Raw genomic sequence first — 24377 nt, forward strand, 5'->3', positions numbered from 1 at the left:
GCCTCAGTTATTCTGCTATTGATTCCTTCTAGAGTATTTTTAATTTCAGTTATTGTGTTGTTCATCACTGTTTGCTTGTTCTTAAATTCTTCTAGGTCCTTGTTAAACATTTCTTTTATTTTCTCCATTCTGTTTCTGAGATTTTACATCATCCTTACTATCATTACTCTGAATTCTTTTTCAGGTAGGTTGCCTATTTCCTCTTCATTTATTTGGTCTTGTAGGTTTTTACCTTGTTCCTTCATCTGTAATATATTTTTTTGTCATCTCATTTTTGTTTTGGATGGGTGGGGCTGTGTTCCTGTCTTGCTGGTTGTTTGGCCTGAGGCTTCCAGCATTGGAGTTTGCAGGTAGTTGGGTAGAGCCGGGTCTTGTTGCTGAGATGAGGACCTCTAGGAGGCCTCACTCCGATTAATATTCCCTGGGATCTGAGGTTCTCTGTTAGTCCAGCGGTTTGGACTCAGAGCTCCCACCCCAGGAGCTCGGGCCCAACCCCCGGCTTGGGAACCAAGATCACGCAAGCCAGGTGGCACAGCCAAAGAAAAAAAGGAATAGAACAATAACAAAGAATAAAAGTAAAATAAAATTAGAAAAATAAAAAATATATTATAAAAAATAAATGTATAAATGAAACAACAACAAGGTAGAAGAGAACCACAATAGCAAAAAAAAAAAAAAAAAAGGCTGGAAAAGGCCTTGGCTGTGGGAAGTGGAGTTTAGGCAGGGGCAGGGCCTAGGCAGGGTGGGGGCTAGGCGGGGGCGGGGCTTAGGTGGACCAGGGCTTAGGCGGGGTGGCAGGGCTTAGGTGGGGGGCAGACCTAGGCTCAGGACCCAAGCAGCCAGAAAAGGCCCTGGGGGTGTGGGGGGCAGGGCTTAGGCTCAGCACCACACAGCTGGAGGGGGCCTCGGTGTGTGGAGGTTTAGTCCAGGACCCGAGTGGGCAGAGGAAATGCTGGCCAGGTTCCCTTCTGATCCTCCGATACCCGGAACATCTCTCCATGTCCCTCTGATCCCCTCGTAGTGAGTGGGCCCCTCCCCTCCCCCAGCTGCCCCTCAGGTGTGTTGGTCCCGTCCCGCCTCTACTTCTCCTCCCCTCTCACTCCGCTCCACAACCTACCCACTCATCGGGGGTTCCCCCTGTCCCCTTAGGTGTCTGAGGCCCTGCACCAGCACCTGGTAGGTGCCCTAGTTGTCAGGAGATGCAAACTTCACATCCTACTACTCTGCCATCTTCTCTTTTCTGTCTCCTAGAATTCTTTTCCATGAGAAAGGAATAATTCTAGAGCATTTTGTTTTCCTCATGCTTTTTGGATTCTCACCAGCAGGTTTTTACAGTCCGTTGCTTGCCTCTCAGATTAGAAGAATGCTGGCATATTTTAACAGTTTCCTAGGATTCAAACAGCCTTTAATTAACAGCCAATTGATGTTTTGGAACGTTACCAAAGTATGAGAGACATAACAGGGAGATGGGCTCCTTTCAGCTTCTGAATGCAGTGGAATCCTAGAACAGGGGGCAGAGGTGGGAGTCCCTTGCAAACAGCCTGTGCCCACTGGTATGCAAAGGAGCTGTGTGTGTTGCCATAATATTCCATTCCCTGCTCATTGGTGACCTTCTAAATTCCACCTATTCATGACTGGGAAGGAAGGGGGCAGCTGGTCTTGAATGTTTAAAGCCACAGGGGTGCTAAATAGCTCAGGGATCACATGATATGTAGCTGGATTTGCTGGTTTTAACCCTCCAGTTGCCAGGGAAGTAAGGTACAGCTGCCTGCATTTGCGGTTAAGTTTCTTTTCTGTGCCAGGTTCACGTCATCTTGCTGCCAGAGTTTTGGATGCGGTGGAAAAGAGCAGTTCTGCAAAAGAATCCCTCAGACTGCATGCATATTTTGAGCAGGAGTTCGTTTTCAAAGAGGGCTGGGGGAACATTGGAGGGGTTTTCCCTTTGAATCAAGGGATGTTGCTTATAGATTTGTAGCTGACTCAGTCCAGGGTTGTAGGCAGGAAAAGAAGGATGGATTGGGGAGTATGAAATGTTTGAAATGTTAACAATTCCTTACGTAACCAGATAGTTATAATCCAAGAGGGAAAAAGGAGCAGCTCAACTGGTTTTCTCTGCTTAATGGCACATCTGCTCGTTGGCCGGTTCCCAGCTGAGGTCAATACACTCCATGTCTTGTTTTTTCCAGTGACCCATAAAGCTGGCCTTTTGGTCTCAAAAGAGACCTTGGTGTTTGTGTGTTGTGTGTTTCATATGCACCATGTCCCTGATCGCTCCCTTTGTTCTCCTCTGTGCAGGTGGTACATGCCAGAGCCCCGCTCTCCCAGCCCTGGTCCGTCCACCAGCCCCTCCTTTGCAACCATCGCTGGATATTAAACCGTTTCTTCCCTTTCCTCTTGACACTGCGGCCGCAGTCAACCTCTTCCCCAATTTTAATGCGGTAAGTCCCACATCATCTGCATATGCCAGGCTGGTAGGTACTGGAAAACCTTAAGGGCCAGGAGTGAGCTGCTCACTACCTCTCATTTACTCTATGCTTTGTTCCATAGCTTGTCTGAAAGCACAACAAGGTTAGTTGTCTGCCTGGTTGTGTAAGGTCTCCAGAGCCAGGCTCCTTCAAAGGGAAAATGGAAAGAGATGTAATCTGATTAGGTTGATCATGAATTCATGTCTCCCTTTTCGTGTCTTTTTGGACAACACTAACCATTTTATTAGTTTCTTTTCCATGCCAAGTTCAATTTAATTGAAATTTAATGAATGTGTTAGCATTCAAATTCTAGTAGATGTCTAAAAACTTAAACATGTGTTTCTTCTCTCTGGGCCTTCTACTTTAATTTTCAAATCTGTTATTTCTTTTCTGATTTAATAAACAGGACCCTTATAATCACACTAGAGATACGTTCCATGTATACAGCACATTTTCCCTCTTAACCTAAAACAATGTAGGGTTCTGGTACCAAGAATTTTCATTTTTTTTTCTTCCTGCTCAGGCACAGTTCCTCAACTTAAGTCTTTCTTAAATGACCTTGTTTTGGGGGCCTTGTCAACAGCCTTCTCAACAAAAGTTCAATACTTACTTACCCCTGTTTTCACTCTTAAGCATGTCTTTATAAGTGGACAGATTCCTCATATTTATCATCTTTTTTTGTACAAGCAGTGAGAATATTCCTAGGATGGAAATAGAAATAAGGGTTGAAAAGGTTAGAAGCCAGTAAGTGACATTTTTTTCTAATATCATCCGATTCAGCTTTCAACGGTTGTTATAATGCAGGTCTGAGTTTATCAATGACAGGACGTGTCAACACAACCAAGGTGAAGGGGATTAGGACGCAAGGTCTCTGAATGCCCAGTGAGCTAAATAAAACAGATTTCTTACTGCAATATCTTACCCCCATGACGGATTTAAAAAAAAATCTGTCCACAATTAGATCCTTCTCCTTCAGGAGACAGAAGTGGGTCTTATTTATTTTAATCATGCTTTGTCATGGGGACTTTGGACCTGCCAAGGAGATGGTACGGTTACATGCTAGCCTTTACTAAAGGACAAGGGAACATCACAGTGATTTCTTTGCTTTTGGGAGCATGAAGGATTTGCCATAGGAATATTATTTTGAAATTGATGGAACCTAAATAGAGCAGCATAAAGATCATATTTCCAGAGTAGAGGTTTCTAATTCTAGGTATTTCAATAAAAGTAGAGGAAAAAATGGCTCAGAATCAAACTTCCTGATTCTTGAATGAACACAGTAAAGTCCCTGGGTTTCCTCTCTCTGAGCTCTTTGCCTGCTCCACTGTTAAGTGGCTTCTTGGCACCATTTTGCTTCCCGCCTCCCAGAGGTGATCCATCAGGGTGCTTTACCTGGCCTCTGAGACTGCTTGGCCTCCTGTCACTCACGTCTCATATCAGCTTTAGAGAAGCTGAGGTACAATTCCTGGAAGGTTGTCAAAGGCTGGGTTTTAAACTTTTGATTTGCCCTTTGGGAAACATTAAAAGCAAAATGATTAATTTGATTGACAATGAGTATTATTTGTCATAAAACAAAGATGAGTGATATATTGAGCCGTAGGACGCTGAGCAAATGTCTTTATCCTCTTTGGTACTGTTTCCTCATCTTTAAAATAAAGGGAGTGGACCTGATAATCTCTTCCTTTGGGGTTATAACGTTCAAAATAGTTGAGCTTTTGTGGGCAAAGACAGCATGGCATGGTGGTCAAGTTGGACTCTGAGGTAGACTGACTGGGTTCAAGTCCGAGCTGCTACTCACCATCATGATGACCTTGGGTGAGTCACATAATCCTTATGTATCTCGATATCTTTGTTTGTAAAATGGGACTAATAACCTACTTTGTAGGCTTGTGGTCATGATTATGTGGGTTAAATCATCTAGAACAGGGCTCAGCATTAACAATCACTGTTTTAATGACAGGTATTCTATTCATAAATAGCCTGTCAATCCTTCTTATTTTGAATTTGGAAGTTCATTGACTAACTGATTGCCAAAGTTTTACTTGATTCTTTTTCTTCTATGGTCAATTTGGACTTGTGTTGTTATTCGTTCCATTTAAACCAAGAGACCCTCTGTTCCTCCACCTGTTGGTTAGTTCCTTCTAGTGCTGGTCAAGCTGCAGCCAGTCATGGATTAAGCCATTCTTTGTTTCCAACTGAGTGGAATGGTTGCAAAGCCCCAAATCTGGTAGTTTGGGACTGAGAATTAGGATACAGAGCATCTCTTTAAGTAACAGCCTGAGTTCTTGATTTTGTAGCAGATGTGATTCTCAGTCTACAAATTCAGGGTGTATTAAATGTAACATTTTATTGCTATAAGTTGATTTTATTTCTGGCTCAAAAGCCCATTCCATGAGTCTGTAGGCAAGTGAAATTTAATTGTTTCAGGATATGCTGAGGCTCTAGAATCTAACAGATTTTCCACCCAGCTTTTGGTGGGAGACTTCCTGTGTTCATCAAGTTATGTGTCCACATAGGCAATCATGGTATGATGAGCCCCTAGTGAGCATGGCCTTTTAGGCCCAAACTCTTGACTTTGGACACACAAACTGGTGAGGCTTTAGTGGTACCTCCTGCCTAGAAGTGCCACACTGCTATTACCTCTTTCCCACCCCACAATCTTCTTTCATCTGACCTTTTGAAACAAAGTCCATGGTGATCAGAAACTGTTTTCCTGTTATATTTCTTCTCTGAGGATATGAGTATAGAATGGTCTATTTGGGATGAAGTGTGGCAGAATGGTAAAGGAAAGAAATTTCAGTATATACATGTAACAAAATACATACGTGAATATCTGAGATTATTGTCCTTAAATAAGAGTATAAACCATTGGGTTCAGACGTGAGTCAGGAAGAATCATGAAACATCTGTTTAAAAAAAACACACATAGTTAGGAGAGAAAGAAAAACAGATGTAGGATATGACCTGGGCTATGGATATATAAAAGGACATTCAATAAAATCATTAGGATCCCTTAATATACTTAAAGCCAACTTTTAAGGAATAGCAACAGAAGCCATTCCCTTGACCTTGGGATGTTGTATCTCTGGTTATTCCAGTAGCTTTCAGACAAGAGAAATTTTCCTTTAATTCCTCATATACCCCTACTCTCTCCTTCAATCTCTTCACTGGAGTTTCAGTGCTTAGGACCATTCTTATCTCAGTGATCCCATTCTGCGTGTGCATTTCTTGAAAGGAACCAATCCTGGAAATAGGTAAATGGTATTTAGTAATGAAATATTTCTTCTCTAAGTAGTATGAGCTTGGTCCATTCAGTCAACTGCTAGTTATCAAGCATCTTCTATGTGCTGGGAATAGTGATAACGAAATTTATGTTATGACCTCTGCCATGAAATAATTTAGTTTATAAAGGAGAAGCTGACAAATAAATATTTGTAAATATGGGTGCCTTTATAGAGAATTATGTCTAGGATAGAATGGCTGCTCAAGGACAGGAGTGAAAGGCTATCCTTATGTTTGTCTTAGTGAGGGATTGATGAGAAAAATAGAAACTATTCTAGGCATGCTAACAGGAAGGGAATTAATAGAAGGATTTAGATGCTTAAAAAACATTTGGACGTGTTGGGCAAACAAAGGTCAGGGAAGGCTGTTGCTGGCTCTTGGTTTTCCTACTTGCTTTCATGGAGTCGGGAAGTTGCAGAAATAGAGGATGCCCAGTAATCCCAGTTACTTTCATCCAAATCCCATGATTTTGGATTTTTTTTTAAAAAGAGAACAATAGATTATAATCCATTGAATAAAATATGAATCCATGATTCCACACAGATATAATTAAATAGAGAGAAGGTAAAGCTTTTACTTCCAGTAGAATGCCTGTGAATAAATGTAGGAGGGAAAATGAAAATAAAAAATTGGCATTTGGCAAACATTAAAGTTATTCAGCCAAGGGACATATAAGGAACAGGATATTTACACAGTCTCCAGATATTTCCACACAAATACTTATTAATTACAAAGAAAAAAAGGAACTTTACAGTGGAGAAACCTAGCAGGCACCATCTTACTCAAATGATCAGTGTTATCATCTGTAATTCGGCAAATAAAAATTAGGTGCCACCCAGTAGGACACGATAAGACAACTTCACTAATGTGATATCTGAAAGATGTGTATCTCGAGTATTTAGTGGGCTCTTACGCTGAAAATTGCTGGCCGAGATCTGTGGGAACATACACCTCAGGATTCCTGTCCTTAGGATGTAAGGGGGAGTACACAAGAGCGGAAGCAGTGCTGAGTTGCCAACAGAAGACTTGACATGATGCCAGAATGGAAAGGACTATTTAGCATCAGAAAAGCTAAAAGTTTCTGCAATCATGGGCAAGAAGCTAAGTCCGTTGGAGCCCCAGTGTCCTTTTCCGTAAAAGGATAGTGGCTAACTATCTCTTAGGTTTGTTATCAGAGAGGTAGCTGAGTTTTAAAGTGCTGGAAATGGAAGCAGAGAATGGGCTTGGGTAAGACCTTGGGATATTGTTTAGATTGGAGCTAACCTGTAAAAAATGGCTATACTCCCTGCCAATTTTCTCCAAAGGTCTCTGAACTGCCTTTTTGTTTTTCATGTCTCTTAACATATTTTCTTCATATTCTGCTCAGTAGTCATGACAATAATGAACACTGAGAATGTCATTGAAAAGTAAAAGTTTTGGAGCATATGTTGTTGGGAGCTGACAGTGAACCTGACTCTGTGCTCCCCTCCCATGACTATATTTCTTGTTGGCATAAAGATTAAATGAGTAAGCTCGACCTAGTGCACCTGCATAAGCCAGATACTCAGCAAGTATTGAGTCTTGTCTCTTCCAGAAGATTCACAAGGAAGTGTAAGGAGGCCATGCAGAGTGCAAAGAGGCAGAAAAGTGTGCAAATACAGGAGATGACTATTTTGCTTTTCAGTTTGCCCTGGCTAATATTCTTTAACAGTAAAAAAAAAAGTAAATTAGCCTAGAAATTTTGACTGTGCTGTTCCTCTGTGTAATATGACTTCATTGCCAGAGAGGGAGCAAATGGGGAGGAAGAAAGGGGGAAAAGAAAGAGGCTGAGAGAGAAAGAGAGATCAAATCCTAGCATCTGGCTCTGGTTCTTATTTTTCAAAAACACTGACCCTACAAGCAACCAGCCATATAAACTTGAATGTGGCATTAGTTTGGGTTCAGAAGTTTTATCGGTTGGTGGGGGGGCAGGAAAGTGAACTTGATGTGTCTTATAGGAGTGCTTCTTATAATTAGGATGCATGTGAAGAATCAAGGGAATCGTGTTAAAATGCAAATTCTGATTTAGCAGTTCAGGGATAGGGCCTGAGATTTTGAACATATGTGGGTAGAGGGAGGGAAAGCCAGAAGAATGACTACATACACTGGACACTTCTTAAACACTTCTGCAGAGTATCTCTTCATTCACTCAACAAATATTTATTGAGGGCCTGCTATGTGCTGGGCCCTTAGGATTCAACAGCAAAACTAACAGGCCAAGTCTCTGCCACTGTGGAACTTGCTTTTTGGTGTATGTGTGGTGGGGCGTTGGGGACATTTGAAGTTATTGGTAGCTGCAGGTCTACCCCAAGCATGATCCTCCTATGGTGTGCTTTAGCTCCCAGGAGCCTTCCTTATAGGGTGACATTGTTTAGGACTTTGGTCATAGGTGCCATTTATTGAATGCTTAGTATGGACCATGTACCTGAAATCATCACTTGCATCCCAACTGGTTAAAAGCAAAATTTTGCTGTGAAATTTTTAAGCTTTTATGTGTGTCACAATCTCCAAATTGTTGGCGAGAAAAATACAGGAATGAGTTTTTCATTCGTTTATTCGTTCAATGCTTTCTTCATTCTACAAACTTTTGAGACCACTGGAATAATTCTATAGATTGAAAAATGTGCCTCCTAAAAATAGCTCCATCAAAAGTATCTGTTGTAAGGAGAGTACTAATAAATATAACGGAGAGGATGAGGAGGGAGAAGAGGTAATTCATCTCTTACTCACTGATGCACTCTCTGGGCATTTGTTAGGCACCAGCTATCTGTCTGACACTCTAGTAGACCTGGAAATACAAGAACAAGGTTGAAAAGAAGAAGAAGGAAGAGGAGCAGGGAAGGAGGAAGAGGAAGAACAAGAGGAGTGGGAGGAATCATCTTTGTAACTATGGCATCAACCCAGTTGATTCAGCACTCTTTAAAATACTTTTCTATCAGCAGGTGGTAAAGCATCTAGATATAAAAACACCACATTAGACAATAAGGTCTATGCAAGCATTAAACAATAAGGTCTATGCAAGCATGCGGTGAAATAGTTAAAACGTTCTATAAAGAACTCAGTAATTAAATCCGTAAATAAAGTCCTTTGAAAATAAGTGCTACCTGAGGCCAAGGGAAGGAGTGGTGACTTGGAGATGGCCAAGGAAAGTTATATGGTAAAAGTTAAGGTTTAATTTGGGATCTGTAATCAGTTCCATATTTATCTCTTTCATTAAGTTATAGAGCCTGGGATATCACAAAGACTCAATACACATGTCTTTTTTTTTTTTTGAATTGAAATGTAGTTGGTTTACAATGTTGTGTTATTTTCTGGTGTACAGCAAAATGACTCAGATATATATATATATATATATATTCATATATATATATATATATATATATTCTTTTTCATATTCTTTTCCATTATGGCTTATTACAGGATATTGAATATAGTTCGCTGTGCTATACAGTAGGATCTTGTTGTTTATCTATTTTATATATAGTAGTGTGTATCTGCTAATCCCAAACTCCTAATTTATCCCTCCTCCACCCCCTTTCCCCCTGGGTAACCATAAGTTTGTTTTCTATGTCTGTCAACACACATTTCTTGAATGAATGAGTGGAGGGTAGATGGATGCATGATAGAAAGATAGAAAGACAGATGATAGATAGATGATAGATAGATAGGAAAAATGCATGACAGATAACTAATAGAGGAGAAATAGTCATTACAGTTGTATCATATGAAACATAATTGGAGGAAATGTCTCAATGAAAATTTTAAAAATCTAAGTACTCACTGCTTCATACATTAGCTTATTTCTATTTAACTGAAGTTATTAATTTACAAAATTATTAGGAAATATAAGGGAATGTAGCATCAAGCCATCCCCTTAATATGCATTTATAATTTTATGTTGGCTCATATATTTATTTACTCCCATTATATAAAAGGACAGTGATATAAAAATCCCAGTGATTGCCTATAGAATGTACTCTAAAATCAGTCCTTTGTATTTTTCACTAACTATTTCATGTGAGTCCAGAACGGCTGTCGCCATGAAAATGTTGGTGAGGCACTTTAGGACTCTAAAAGGACAAATTTAAATATGCTTAACATACAGAGATTATTCTACAGGTTAAACGTGCATTTATAATATTAGAGGTGAATGACAAAAATACAGAACTCAAAATAGAACATTTCAAATTCAACTTTTTGTTATCTTCGGATATATAGCCTTTAGGATCTTTATTTCCTCCATCTTTAAAATGGGAAGACTACCATATTTACTGGCACATTTTGTCTCCTGTGTTTTCAAAAATTATTCTTGACTTTTGCTCGCCCCTGTGGCTCTGTACTTTGTCACCTGTTCCAGCTGTGGGGATGGCTCCCCTCCCTCAGCCAGGATTAGAGTTACAGAAACAGTGTTAATTACATCTCCATTTGTTTGGTTCAGAGAGATGTCAATTAAATTCAGTTTACACATCAATAACTTCCTACAAAGTTTTTACAACTGCTGCTGTCACTAAAATAGGTAGGGAGCCAAGGTGAAATTATGGGTAGAAAAATAAACCTGTCTTTCTTATCCACAACTGGTAGAAGGTGAGGAAATTTTGCAGGTGAAAAATACCGTAGTAAATATGGTATTGATTGCTAAGTTCCTTGCCCTTTGAAGACAAGTGTAGCAGATTTCTAGCCAGTTCTGTGCTTTAAGTGCACCATATTTGTACAACAAAAGCATCTTAAGAAACATAGGGTTATTAAATCTTTCAGTATATGTCTTCATGCTGAAACAGGTATGTAAGCATGTTTGCTGAGCCCTACACCTTCCTGTGAACCAAAAATTGTAAAAGTCAAGCCTACTTATAAGGACCCTCAAACACAAAATGAATTAAATACAGGATATCTAGGCTTGAAAATAAAAGGCTAAACAATTGCACACCACACAGATATTTTTCTGTTTTAATGCTTGTGTACTCTTTGACCAGGTAACATATTTTTCTATCATTCAAAATGTGACCAAGTAACATATTTTCCTTTATTTCTGTGATGAGAACAAAAAACTTTCCCTTATTACTCTTCCTTTGCCACTCAGTTCTCTTTTCAGTGACAATCCGTGTGGTCATTGGCTTTTGTATCTATCCTTCCAGTGATATTTTGAGGTATGAGCGTGTCCCTCTCACTGAAGATTGAGGCATAATACACATTATGTACTTATTTTCCTTTTTCAGTCCATCTATCATAATAAGCCGAAGCTTTGCTTTTGCAAGAATATATATTGGACCTGTTTGCTTTCTTACTAACTGTGATCCTGGGCAACTAAGGGAACCTGAATAAGGGACTATCTAAGCTCCTAGCTTATTGTGGAATCCAGCAGCTCTTTGGGAAATTCCCTGCTCCACACTTACAGACATTTTAAAAATGAAAGAAACAGTTTAGAATTAATTTGTGTCAGCTGCAAATCACTTATTTTACAGATAAGCCTAGAATGATGGAGAGATTTCCAGTTTCATGGCTCGTAAGTGGTAGAGCTAAGAGAAAACTGAGACCCCTGACTTCTGTTTCTCATGAGGCTGCTAAACATTGAATCATAGCATTAAGAGTTGAACTGTGTACCCCCAAATTTCCTAACCCACGGTGCTTTGGAAATGTGACCTTACTTGGAAATACGGTCGTCGAAGATGTCATTCGTTAAGATGAGGTCATTAGCGTGACCCTAATCCATTATGACTAGTATCCTTATAGAAAAGGGAAATCTGGACACAGAGACAGTTGTAGAGGGAAGATGATAAGAGAGACATGGGGAGAACACCTTCTACAACACAAGAAGAGAGGCCTAGAACAGATTCTGCCCTCGCAGCCCTCAGAAGGAAGGACCCAACCCTGCTGACACTTCGATTTTGGACTTCTAGCCTCCCGAACTGTGAGACAATACACTTCTGTTGTGGAAGACACCCAGTATGTGATACTTTGTTAGGACCACCCAAGCAAGAAAGGATTCTTAGAGCCATCTGGCCTACGTACCTACACTTGCACTCTACAGTGTTTCCGACAACTCGTAATCCAGCTTTTTACTTAACTATCTACCGTGATGGCAAATAAGTCTACCCCTGGGGTAGGGAGTGTCTCCACTGTAGGTCACCTACACTGTAAAGAAGTTCTCTATTGGAGCCACTGCCGGCTCCATATAACTACTCCATATAACTACAGTATGTTGCTTTTTTGTAAAAAACATGTTCATTGATCACAGACTAAGTGACAAGGGCTATTAAGGAAGACAATTTTACACCCACCTTTTAAAAAATACAATTTCATGAGAGCCTTACATATTATAAGTGCTATCTGGATGACATAGGTAAGGAAACCCAAAGGTGTGAAGTAAAATAACTTGCCCCAAATTACACAAGTAGTGAATCACCGAGTCATGGCTAGATTTAGATGCAGTGATCCAAGCCCAGTGCAACTTCATCTATGACAAGGCTCTCTTGCCTGCAAACAGTTGTGGTTTCTTTTTTTTTTTTTTTAATTTTTATTTTATATTGGAGTATAGTTGATTTACAATGTTGTATTAGTTTCAGGTGTACAGCAAAGTGATTCAGTTATACATATACATATACGTAAATCTATTCTTTTTCAGATACTTTTCCCATATAGGTTATTACAGAATACTGAATAGAGTTCCCTGTGCTATAGAGTAGCTCCTTGTTTATCTATTTTATATATAATAGTATGTATATGTTAATCCCAACCTCCTAATTTATCCCCCACCCCCTTTCCCCTTTGGTAACCATAAATTTGTTTTCTAAGTCTGTGAGTCTGTTTCTGTTTTGTGAATAAGTTCATTTGTATCATTTTTTAGTTGTAGTTTCTTTAATCAGCTGTCAGAGCCTTGGTATACATTATAAGCTAATTAACTAAATAATCTGTAGCTCCTTAGAAGGCTTAACTCCAAGACAGTAAGCTATTTCCTAAATAATATCCTGGCTGTGATTGGACATTTATGAAAAGGAACATCTAGAGCTTCAGTGGACTCTATATAATGTCACCCTCACAAGCATTCATGTTGTATACGGCCAGTCATCATTAGGGGAATAAATAACTTTATGTGGTAGTAAATTTTAAGAATCTATTCCTATCCTAGTAACAATTTTAAGACTCAAGACCCATCTGCACACTTAAGAAAAAATACTAAACTTAGAATCTAAAAGGTCTGAGTTCTATGTCTAAAAGACAAAAGCCTGAGTCCACATTTTCTCATCTGTGAAACTAGAGTAATCGTATTGACCTCGTAAGAGTATCTAAAGGTGTTAAAGATTGAAGGTGCTACAGAAATGGTAGGCATTAAGGAAGTCTACTGAATTCTGAACTCTGGGCTCTGGTGTTGGGACCGTAATGAGCATCTTTTACAACCTCCCGAAGGTGAGTCCTTTGCCCCTTAAATGTTGAGAATCACTGAATTCCACTCTGTGGCCAAAATTGGTGGGAAAATCCATTTTCACAGTGAAGTACAGATGAAAGAGTAACCTTCTCAGACTGTCTTTTGAGAAAAGTTGCACGAATGTAAAGAACAATGTTAATGCTGTTTCTCATGACTCTTTGTCGAAGGAATGAGAACTTTTTGCCAGCAGACTATTTGGTTTTATGACTCAGCGCTTCTCAAAGTGTGGTTCTCAGACCTGTATGTTCCTGTCTAAGAACTGATTCCAGGTCTGCAATGAGATAAGTGCTGAGATTGAACGTGAGAAGCATTTAGAAGATTTTATAGCAGCTTAGGAGAGCAAGTGGACATCTGTTGAAGCTAGTAAAGAATTATGACATATTTTGCATATCTTTGTCATTTCATTTTTTCTGTTAATTCATTTTTGTTATATTTCATAAGAGTTTTGGCTTATGATTTATGGGGGGATGCAGGTCCTTCAGCAGAGAGATTTGGGAAGCAGGGCTCTGTTACTGTTAAGGTTTCAGGTTCCATCTACACATCGAAAGTGAAGGGTTTATTTATTTATTTATTTTTGGCTGCATTGGGTTTTCGTTGCTACGCACGGGCTTTCTCTACTTGCGGCGAGCGGGGGCTACTCTTCTTGCGGTGTGCAGGCTTCTAAACACGGTGGCTTCTTTTGTTGTGGAGCACGGGCTCTAGGTGCGAGGGTTTCAGTAGTTGTGGCACGCGGGCTCAGTAGTTGTGGCTCACAGGCTCTGGAGCATGGGCTCAGTAGTTGTGGCACACAGGCTTAGTTGCTCCGTAGCATGTGGGATCTTCCCGGGCCAGGGATCAAACCCGTGTCCCCTGCATTGGCAGGTGATTCTTAACCACTGCGCCACCAGGGAAGTCCCCATGAAGGGATTTTTTGAAGTAGTTATTAAATTTAGGTAAGTCGCATGGTATTTGGTTGAGGAAGCAGCAAACACAATTTGACTCAAATTCCTTTAGCTTTACCCAATTTTCCTGATCCTGGTGAGGTATGGCAATGGCAAATGGCTTCCTCTGAAACTCATAAATCAAGACAGTACTAGAGTCAAAAGTAGGAAAATTTGCATTTTGCAAATTTTCCTCTCTCTGAAGCATAGCCATTTATGCCACGTTTTATCTTGAGTTTGGGCAAATAATTAGGCAGTAAAATTAGTAGTTAATTATTGAGCTTCCCTTTTTGAACAATCTGAAATGGAATTTTACTTCAACGACCTTGATGAGGGATTTTAAAGAACTGAAAAAAAAAAAAAGAAGGAAGAGGAAAATTTAAGTGACTGTATATGGGGATAAGATACTTCATAGTTTTGATGTCTACATCCAAATTATTTTTTTAAATAGAAACTAGAATAAACAGTCCAGTAGTACAATAAGTTGGGAACATTTTTTAAACCAGTTTTTTAAAAGCAATCACATAGAAAAACAGTTAGTTTCACAAAACATCCTTGTGTTCTTTAGAACTTCTATGTATACATACAGTTTTAGTGCTTCTGTGACTTTTGTCACCTGCTACATTGAAAAGCAACAGTCCCTGCTTTTCTAGGAACATGAGATAGGAAAGATAGACAAGAGAGGTAAACAGCCCTTTCTGGCACTTTCTACATTTACAGAATTTATATACTCAAATAGATGGTGCTTGTGTGTGATGAGCTATGTGGCGATCCTGGCCTTTTTTTTTTTTTTTGATAATTTTATCTGTTTTTTAAAGTAAAAAAAATCCAGAAAATACTAATTTGACCTCCAGAGTCAACTTAATTAATTTTAACTTAATTAGCTCTTAGACTACCTATCAGGTCCTATTGACATACTCTGGGTTTGAAATCCTGGTTTGGAATGAGGCAGAGAAATAAAGTAGAATGATTTTAAGCTCAGAGTTTGTTTTTAATTCTACTTACCTAAAATTATAGTAAAAATTCAGAATTTTGAAGAAAAAAATATATACACAAATGTATATGGATAGGTATGTTTATGCATGTACACGTGCTTTTTACTGGGGATCATGGTTTAAAATAATGCAAGTATGTAGAAACCTCTTGCATAGGTGTTTCATGAAGCTTAATTCAGAGATGTTCACTGCAGCAAATTTTTAAAATTTATTTTATTGAAGTATAGTTGATTTACAATGTTGTGTTAATTTCTGTTCTACAGCAGAGTGACTCAGTTTTACATATATACACATTCATTTTCATATTCTTTCCCATTATGGTTTATCCAGCAATGTTTTTATTAGCCAAAAAAAACCCCAAAACACGTAACAATTAATATGATTATGAAAGGAAAAATAGATGTCTACATTGAGATCTATTTTGAAATGTACCTTAAGAGACGTTTGAAATGAAAGAATTGTTTTTATGTGGAAATGCCATAAAAGCATAATGTCGGGTGGGGAGGAAACACAAGTTGCAAATTGTGTACAGAATTATAGAATATACGTGTGTGTGTGTGTATTTTGAAATCACGTGGCAATTAGAGAGAGAGACTGAGATTGATTATCAGCATATAACATGGGCTGGAAGGTCATGCATCAAATCTTAGTTTGCAGGCGGCTCTGAGGAGTGACTGAGTGACAGGAGGCCTGATGAAGGGAACAAAGGACATGTCTGTAGCATTCAAGTTTTCTTATTTAAAAAAAGACGTATCTGTAGCAAAAACAGAGTTGTTAACATGTAGCTTTTCATTCTAGGTAATCAGTACATAACTATTATAATATTCTATATTTTTTATATATTAAAAAACTTTTCAAACTGTATAAGTTGCAAATATCTTCAGCAAAATACTTAATTGCACCGTGTACTACCTATAATATATGATTAGTTAAGGGCCCAGCTGATATTAATACTTAGATGTGCCCCCTAGTTTGTATTTTCTGATCGACATGGCCCCAGCTCTGAGATTTCTGTGTCACACTTAGCATTTGGCTTGCTGAAAGGCCTTGTAGAGCTATTTAGATTATATCTAGGTGGAAAGGCTAATGCATTGATTCTTGTTACCTTCTCCTATTAGATGAGATTACAAAGTCAATCAGAAAACATGTTGACCAAGCTTGGCAACTTATTCCTAAAATCCAATTTCAAATTTAATCATTATAGACATTATCATTTAAACACTTGCACATTCAGTGAAGGTCAAGGAGGTTAGTAAAATTTCTGGTTTGTATTATTAATACCGATTGTAATGGAATTTGATCGAGATAGTGCTAGGTTATATCGAGTTTCATAGCATAGTAGGGATGGTATTTTAGGGTAGTGGGCAAATTAACATCACTGTTTAAACACTGCCATTTGAGTGTTTCTCAGAAGTGGGCAACTTTATTTACACGTCCTTAGAGCAAATTGTTCCAGCCAGCAAATTAAAATGTCAAGTTGACACTTAATTTTCTGTTGAAAGCTCTGTGTTTTTCAAGGAATTGCTGTAGTTTTTAGATAGCCACTGGGTTCTGAATATTAGGAAAATTTTTATTTTAGAATCAAGGATCATTGAGTTTACCATATCTGTCATATAACTCCTTAATGAAGTTAAAAAGTCCAGTTTAAATTTAAAGTTGATTGACTGGACTTGACTATACATTTAACCATTATTCTAAACAATTTTAGAAATAACTTGTAGAAATCTCTCCTCACCACTAAAAAAAAAGGAAAAAAATCCAGACTGCTGTGCTTCCGAATACAATGAGAACCAGGGCACCAGAGCACCATTTCCTCCACACAATAAGAGTTTAGTGATCACAGATATCCTATATGGTACATCTGATGAATATATTCATCTTTAGCTGAATGGAGATATCATAAGCCAGAACATAAATGAGGTAATACCTTATAGGCTCTTAGCCTCAAAATTTTCCTTCACTTTTTTCTCTTAAGAAACTGTCATAGAGGACAGACTGGTGGTTGCCAAGGGGGAGGGGTTAGAGGAGGGATGGAGTGGGAGGGTGGGGTTAGCAGGTGGAAGCTTTTATATAGAGAATGGATACACAACAAGGTCCTACTGTACAGCACAGGGCACAGAGAACTATATTCTATATCCTGCAAACTTCCTGTCTGTTGAAGACTTCTACAAGCATCACGTGATGACTCTCAACTCTTTTCAAAGCCAAATGCACTCTTCTCAGAAACCGTTGGTTTGTCCAGAATGAGGAGGAAACACCCCACACCTTGTGCTACATTCCTCGGTTTCTAACTTCACTCAAAAGTGTTGGGAATCTGACAGTAGAACGTGCAGAACAGCGAAGCCTGAATTGCTCTCAGAATTCTTTTGAAAGTGTGATGCATTTTGTTCTTTATCCTAAATAGCGTATCACTTGCGGTGCCTGTGAGCTGTTGGAAGGAATTTTTTTAAATGTGTGTCTTAAGGACTTTCATGCCTAATAAAGAAAAACACACGAATGTAACCACTTCTTTCTCCTCTGCTTATTGTGCTGTCTGCTTTACCTCGTTAAGAAGGCTTCTATGGTAGTTGGCAGGGAGAGAGGCATTAGCTTGACTCTTGATAAAGCCAAGTAAACCTAAAAGAACATCCTGAAAAAATACTCACCGCAGGAGCAAAGAAAAATGTTCCAAGTTGAGTTTTGGCTCCTGAAATCATATCTGGGATTTAAAGTTTACAACACATGGAGTTTGTTTATGTTTAATATACAATGCCATAGGTGTTCAGAAATGTTGATTGCATATGTTAATACCTCATGCCCTGCTTTTATTTTGGCCAACCTTTCCACATCTTCAGTGTTTGAAATACTAAGACTCCAGGTTGCTTCCCTGCTCGTCATATCTTTGGATCTTCTTGCCAGCTGCATTGTTTGACTGTAAATATGGTGATTAGTTCTGTGATTGCTGTCTGATTCCATATTTAGTACATTGGCTTGCTTCAGTGGAGGCTGTTTTCTGTCTTTCTATGGATGTATTGGCTGGTTGGTAGCCATTATTTTTAACTGATGTTGACAACTTGTATTTTTTCAGTAGGTGATGTGGAAGAATAAATGGCCCTAGATTTCTCTCATGTCCTGAGCATATCTGCAGATACTTTCTTCTTTTTCTTATTTTTTTAAAGAATGACATAAACGAAAATGTTATAGATGTGAAATGGTCTAAAAAACACCATTATAATAAAACCTGTATTTTATCTATACCCTTTAAAAAATTTGTCTTTATGTGGAACACTGATATGTAAAGACCTGACCTAAGGAATTCTGCTTCAAAAAATAATTAATGTAAGTTTCATAATTGTGAGCTTTGCTCTCATAAATGTTGGCTCTTGATAATGTGAGTATTAAGTAGAAGTTTATTGGGAAGTAAATATTTATAAATATATAAATGTGTTTATCAGCTTGATTGATAGCAGATAATATTCAACCACAAGTTATATGAACTCGTAGAGAATGAATACAAATTGAAAACTTCATTAATAACTAGTCTCATTTAAGGTGTTTAGGACATAAGGATTCCATTGTTCATTTACATTTTAAAATATAAAATACTCATATTGTTGCCATAAAAGTGGCAACTTGTTTGTCGGAATTAACATTTTTCATGGTCACTTCAACAGCATGGCTACTTTCTCCTTCTCTGCAACCTTTTACTCATTCATTAGTTCAATAAATATTGTTACTGTCAAATTTCTAGTCATGGGAGATAGACAATGACCAAGACCCAGTCGTTCTCTTCAAGAATCTTAGAGTCCTAATCCAGGGAACCTGAAAAAAATTATTTTAATTCATGAATCAATAAGTATTTATTTATTATGTCTGAAACATTTATTATGTTAGAATAAATGAAGAATAAAGTTCATAATTTAGCTGAGGAAGCAGGCACATGAAACCAACACATTTTATGTAATTTTAGTAGTAAATTCAATGCTACTAACTTGACAGATTGATTCCTATTAATGAATCAGTTGGCTTTTATTTGGACAAAGTAAAAGAATTCAAGAAAACATTCCATCCTATCTCACTGTCTTTTAGCTAACTTGCATTTATGATAAAAAAGCTATATCCAGTTTTGCATTCAATATAAATTAATTAAACTTGCTCTTGCTTACACCCAACCTCAAGAATATTGTACTGACTTTGGGTAGTTGTGAGAATGGCAATGACAGTTGCTCCTTTGTTGCTTTTTAAAACATTCAGTAACAGGGACTGGAACTTTAAATATTTCCTAGTTCTGAAGATCTGCTTTGCCAAGATTCCTCCTCATTTAAATGGAAACTCTCAGGGAACAGGTTTCTTTCATTATATCCTCAGAAAGGACAGTTAGTGTCACTTTTGGCAAGATAGCTTTTGATGTGGTTAGACAACCCTTCCTAGGCAAGTTCGGCAAAATTTCATGATGTCAGCCCACTAAGTAGCTTCTGGGGACATGAATTCATGACCACTCCCTTCATAGTCCTCCAAGAGTATATGTGTCCACGTTATGTTATAAACTGCAGAACCAAACATTGTCTGGTGACATCCAAATAGACTCCTTTTCTTCCAGAACATTCTTATTTGCCTTCTAACCTTGTCTTGCCCACAGTTAAGCAGTATCTGTGCACATACTTTGAAGTAATAAAGAAATATATAACATAATACACACCATTATTATTCACACTATTGTTATATAATATGGGAGCAATGCTCTCGAACATCAGTATGCAATTAAACCAGAGTACATACTTCTAATCAAGTCACAGGTTAAGCTGGTGCTGCTTGGTTGTGAACCGCACATGGAGGAGCAGGGCTTTAGAGCTTCAGGCGATGGCTTTTGAGTCAGAGTCTAAGGTTTGGATTCTAGATTCAATACTTACTAAATATGTAATGTTGGGGAAGTTGCTTGCTTTCCCTATGGCTCAGTTTCCTCATCTGTAACATGCAAGTAACACTACTAATCACCTTATGGGTTGTTTGTGGGTTACATGAGATATCACATATATCTTATTTCCTGGGACACACCCAACCTCGAGAATACTGTACTGGCTTTGGGTAGTTGTGAGAATGACAGTTGCTCCTTTGTTATTTCCTGATAGGTCTTTTACAGTTCTTTTGTCACATGCCTTAAATCTGTTGAACTCCTGTTATGGGATATTTTGATTAAGTAATCATAAAAGATGTGTAAGACACAGAGTGTAATTGGCAGTGGTTCCGTCTTTATTTGTATCGATGTTTGTAGAAAACTAAAACTGTTAAGCAAGATCGTGATTCCCTGCCTTTCCTTCCCACCTTGATTTGTGTAAGAAACAATTTGCACAGCAGAACTGCAAGAAATAACTGCCTACAGGTCTCAGCAACTCCAGACCACCCAAGTCTCTCTGGAGTTTCATAGTCCTTCAGGTTCTTTGCATGCAAAACATTCTCATAAAGGAGATTAAATGAAGTACTCTCCAGATTTGTCAAGTCTTAATGAGAAAAATCGCTTTAAAATAAATTTTAATAAAGCATCTTAAGTAACAATTTAATCACTTGAAGTTTACACCGTTTTTCTTAATAGCATTCAGGTGAAAAAGATCAATGATTATTTTATTCTGCTCAGCCTATAAAATTGGTAATGGGTGGCATATAATATTATAGCACATAAAATCTTCAGTTAACTATAGGCAGTTGTTAACCTGTTTTTTTTTTTAAGCTACATTTAAAATGAAAAGTGACGTACTTTAAGAAGTTATTCGGTTCAGTTATATTGTCAGGAATACAAAGGGAGAAGCACATTTTACCACCACAACTAATTCCGTGGATACAAGAAACAGATGTATAGATAATGAAAATGGAACAAAATCATTGTTTTAGGAATTCAGCTGTGTTAATGGATATTATAGAATTAGCTGTATTACCTGATCTTCTTTAGAACTTAAAACACTTGAAAAATAAGCATTTGTGGCATCCGTGGTGGTAAGTAAATGGAAGGAAGGAGGGAAAGAGGGAGGGAAGGAAGCAAGAAAGGGAAAGAAAAAAGGAAGGGAGGGAAGGAGAAAAAGATTGATTCATCACTACCATTTTGCTTTTTCTGCCAAAGGCATGTAGGTCTGCGAATGATTTCCAGTAGGATAGTAAGGAGACTCTCGTGGTGAATTTTGTATTGTTTTTATTACATGTTATTTAGGCGATCCCTTTAAAAGGTTAGTACTTAGAAAATGATTGTAATTTACTTAAGAGCCATATCAGAATTTGGATAATGAGACTTATTCTGGACATTTGGATTATCTGTAAATATAATATTGAGACATTTAGATCTGTCTGTACCTGCAGTTTTCCTTGACTATTCTGTTTTGCTTAGAAATGAGAAACTACGTATGTCATTAAGAAATTGATTAGCGACGAAAAAGATCACAGTAATTTAGGATAAATGACAGATCACAGAATCATTTTGGACCGGCTCTCATTCTGTCCAGCTCTGACTTCAGCAAGCCAGGGAATCAGACGGAGTGGGATTGGGCTGTGCTGCCATTATACACAAAAACCCAGAACTTTTCCTTGCTTTCTGTGTGTGGTCCATGTGCTGAAGCCGTTGGCTCCGAATGCTGATTGAAAACGTTCCCAGATGAAATATGGAAAGAAAGTTAATGGAGCGGCCTATACAGGCCTCTGATGGTGGAAAAGTGAAAACAGTTAATTTCGTTATTTGTCACTGCCTCTAAAGTAGGTGGAGACTGTAGACCTGTCAGAACTATCAGATTTTCTCTAGGTTTGACATGTTTTCCACATCCACTGTTTGCCATTTTCCCACAGCCCTAGTCAACACACTGTAGGCACCCACTTACTACTGGCTGAATGAATCAGTCTCGGGTACCACTGAGCAGTCTGTGGCTGGTAAATCCTCTTTCAAACTTGCAGCTTACGTTTGAAGGTAAAGATCTGGTTCAGATCAAAGCATTGCCCTTTAGCCCGTGTGGTTCTCAGTCCATTAACTTCACCTCCCTGAGTAGCTAATTCCTCGCATATAAAATAAGGATAAGACTGCCTAACACAGTAGTAAGCAAAACCCCCGATTCAAAAACGGTTTATATGGCAGTACTGAGCAGTCGCAGGTAAGTAGGTGTTCACTGAATGGCATTTTCCTCCTTTCTTCATTTTCTTCAACATAACCAAACCCACGATTGCCTTTACTTCGGGGCTTATTTTCACATCCCAAAAGTATATAGCCCTCTTCCTCAATTTTTGAAAAGAAAAACCATTTTTAAAAGTTCCTTCAATTTTTCCGCCTTAGAAAGCATAATTTGGCCCTGTGGCCATTGGCAGCCACTCTGCTTTTTTAGGTCTTTTCTCAGTCCCTGTACACCAGGACCCTCTGAGTTCAACAAGATGCTTGTTTCAACCCAGTTCTTGGAATTACCTGCCCTTTGAGGTAGAAGACAAATTTGAGATTCACCTATATTGAATTATAAACTAATCAAATGGGAAAACCTAAAACCCTTGCTGGTGAAAGAGACATTGGCTAAGTTTTTGGGTTTTTTTTTTTTAATTTTTTAAATTTGATAGAAATATAGTTGATTTACAATACGGTGTTAGCTTCAGGTGTATAGCAAAGTGATTCAGTTATATATATTGATATATATTCGTTTTTAGATTCTTTTCGATTATAGGTTATTACAAGATATTTAATATAGTTCCCTGTGCTATACAGTAGGACCTTGTTGGTTATCTATTTTATATACAGTAGTGTGTATCTGTTAATCCCAAACTCCTAATTTATCCTTGCTCCCCTTTTCCCCTTTGGTAACCATAAGTTTGTTTTCTATGTCTGTGGGTCTATTTCTGTTTTGGAAAGAAGTTCATTTGTATCAATTTTTAAGATTCATTTTGCACAGTTTTTCATTAATGTGCAGTTTTCCTCGGTACCTAATGCTGAGCATGGACCTGGAAAACCTAACCATGACATGGGACCTAGCAGCTGTGACTTTGAGCTGAGTGGGAAAACCCGGGCAGTAGGAACGAAGTCACTTTACCTTGGTCGAGTCCCCTTCTTTCCATTCTTTTCTTCTTCTCCGCGGGGACTGTTGGCATGAAACTTGGTGATGGGGAGGGTGGCTGGCTGCCTAGGAAGTAGGTGGGGACTGCAAGGAACTTCCAACTTTTCTAGGAACTTGTATGTCACACACCCTTCTGAAACTGACTAGCTAACTGACTAGCTAATTGACTAGCTCTATTTTCCTCGGATTCCCAGCCCAGCTCTGAATCCCTCAACACGGCCTGCCGGTGGGTTTGGAGGTTTATCATTTATTTCTGTGTTCTGCTGTCACCCTCAGAATGCAGGCTGTACAGCAGGAATAAGACCCCTGAGATTGATCTGTTCTTTTATCCTTTCTGTCAGTTGCAAGTGCAGTTAAGATCCCCCACTAGTAAGGTTAGAGAGTGAGTAGGTTAGTTATTCTGGGGTCTACAAGTGTCACAGGCTCACATCATCCCTTTCTTCCTTCGCCTCCTCATTCACCCCCAGCCCCCGCTGCCGGTGTGACCTCACCACCTGTACCATCTCCCTGTCAACAGCTGTTTATTTTTTCAGCAGCTCTAACAACCTTGGCTGCAGTTTGATTTGGGCAACAGTTAACTGATGAGTGTGCGTTTGACAGCACAGCTGGTACCGGTTCTGCCGCTGCCCATGCGGGCAAGACCCTGGGAGATTCTGTAGCTTGGAATTCGCAGAACTTCCTCAGGCAGTGCTGCCTCAGACCCACACTGAGCTTCCTGACTTAGAGGACCTCAGGGCCTCTTACTGGCTGCTTACTCTCAAAGGCAGTTTCGTCCTTTTTCGATCCCGAGGTTTTGCTTCTTCTCAGATAACCCACTTTTATTTTGTATGTTTATAACAAGATGTGTTACCATTTTTGAGTGCCATCTGTAAACTAGGTCTATAAACTAGGCCCCCAGCTGGGTATTTCATTTAGCGGGAGGACACAGTTTTATCTTAAAAAGGTGCTGTGGTCACTTTTACCCCAAACAGGGAACTCTGTTCCATCTCAGGGAAGTTTGGTTTACGTGTTTTCATCCGTAAGGCTATGGGTGCAGGAAACTTGACATTTTTCTAAAAAACGGAACTTAGTATCTATAGGTATACTTCGTTTTATTGTACCTCGCAGATGTGGTTTTTTTTTACAAATTGGAGGTTTGTGACAACCCCGTGTTGAGCAAGTCTCTGGGCGCCATTTTTCCAAATCATTTGCTCACTTCGTGTCTCTGTGTCACATTTGGGCAATTCTCACAG

The 24377-nt window shown here is 38.7% G+C and overlaps 1 protein-coding gene across 1 annotated transcript in view; it reads left to right on the forward strand.

Moving 5' to 3' along the window:
- Positions 1 to 2243: 2243 nt before the first annotated feature.
- Positions 2244 to 24377, forward strand: part of ZNF385D (zinc finger protein 385D) — a 231206-nt gene continuing 209072 nt past the window's right edge. Inside the window, exon 1 of the mRNA XM_082460776.1 lies at positions 2244 to 2438. Coding sequence (XP_082316902.1) covers positions 2259 to 2438 — 180 coding nt within the window. The 5' untranslated portion in view covers positions 2244 to 2258. The remainder of the gene's footprint in view (positions 2439 to 24377) is intronic.

Source organism: Balaenoptera physalus (assembly GCF_965194825.1).
Source record: "Balaenoptera physalus genome assembly, chromosome: 4".
In the NCBI taxonomy this organism is placed as follows: domain Eukaryota; kingdom Metazoa; phylum Chordata; class Mammalia; order Artiodactyla; family Balaenopteridae; genus Balaenoptera; species Balaenoptera physalus.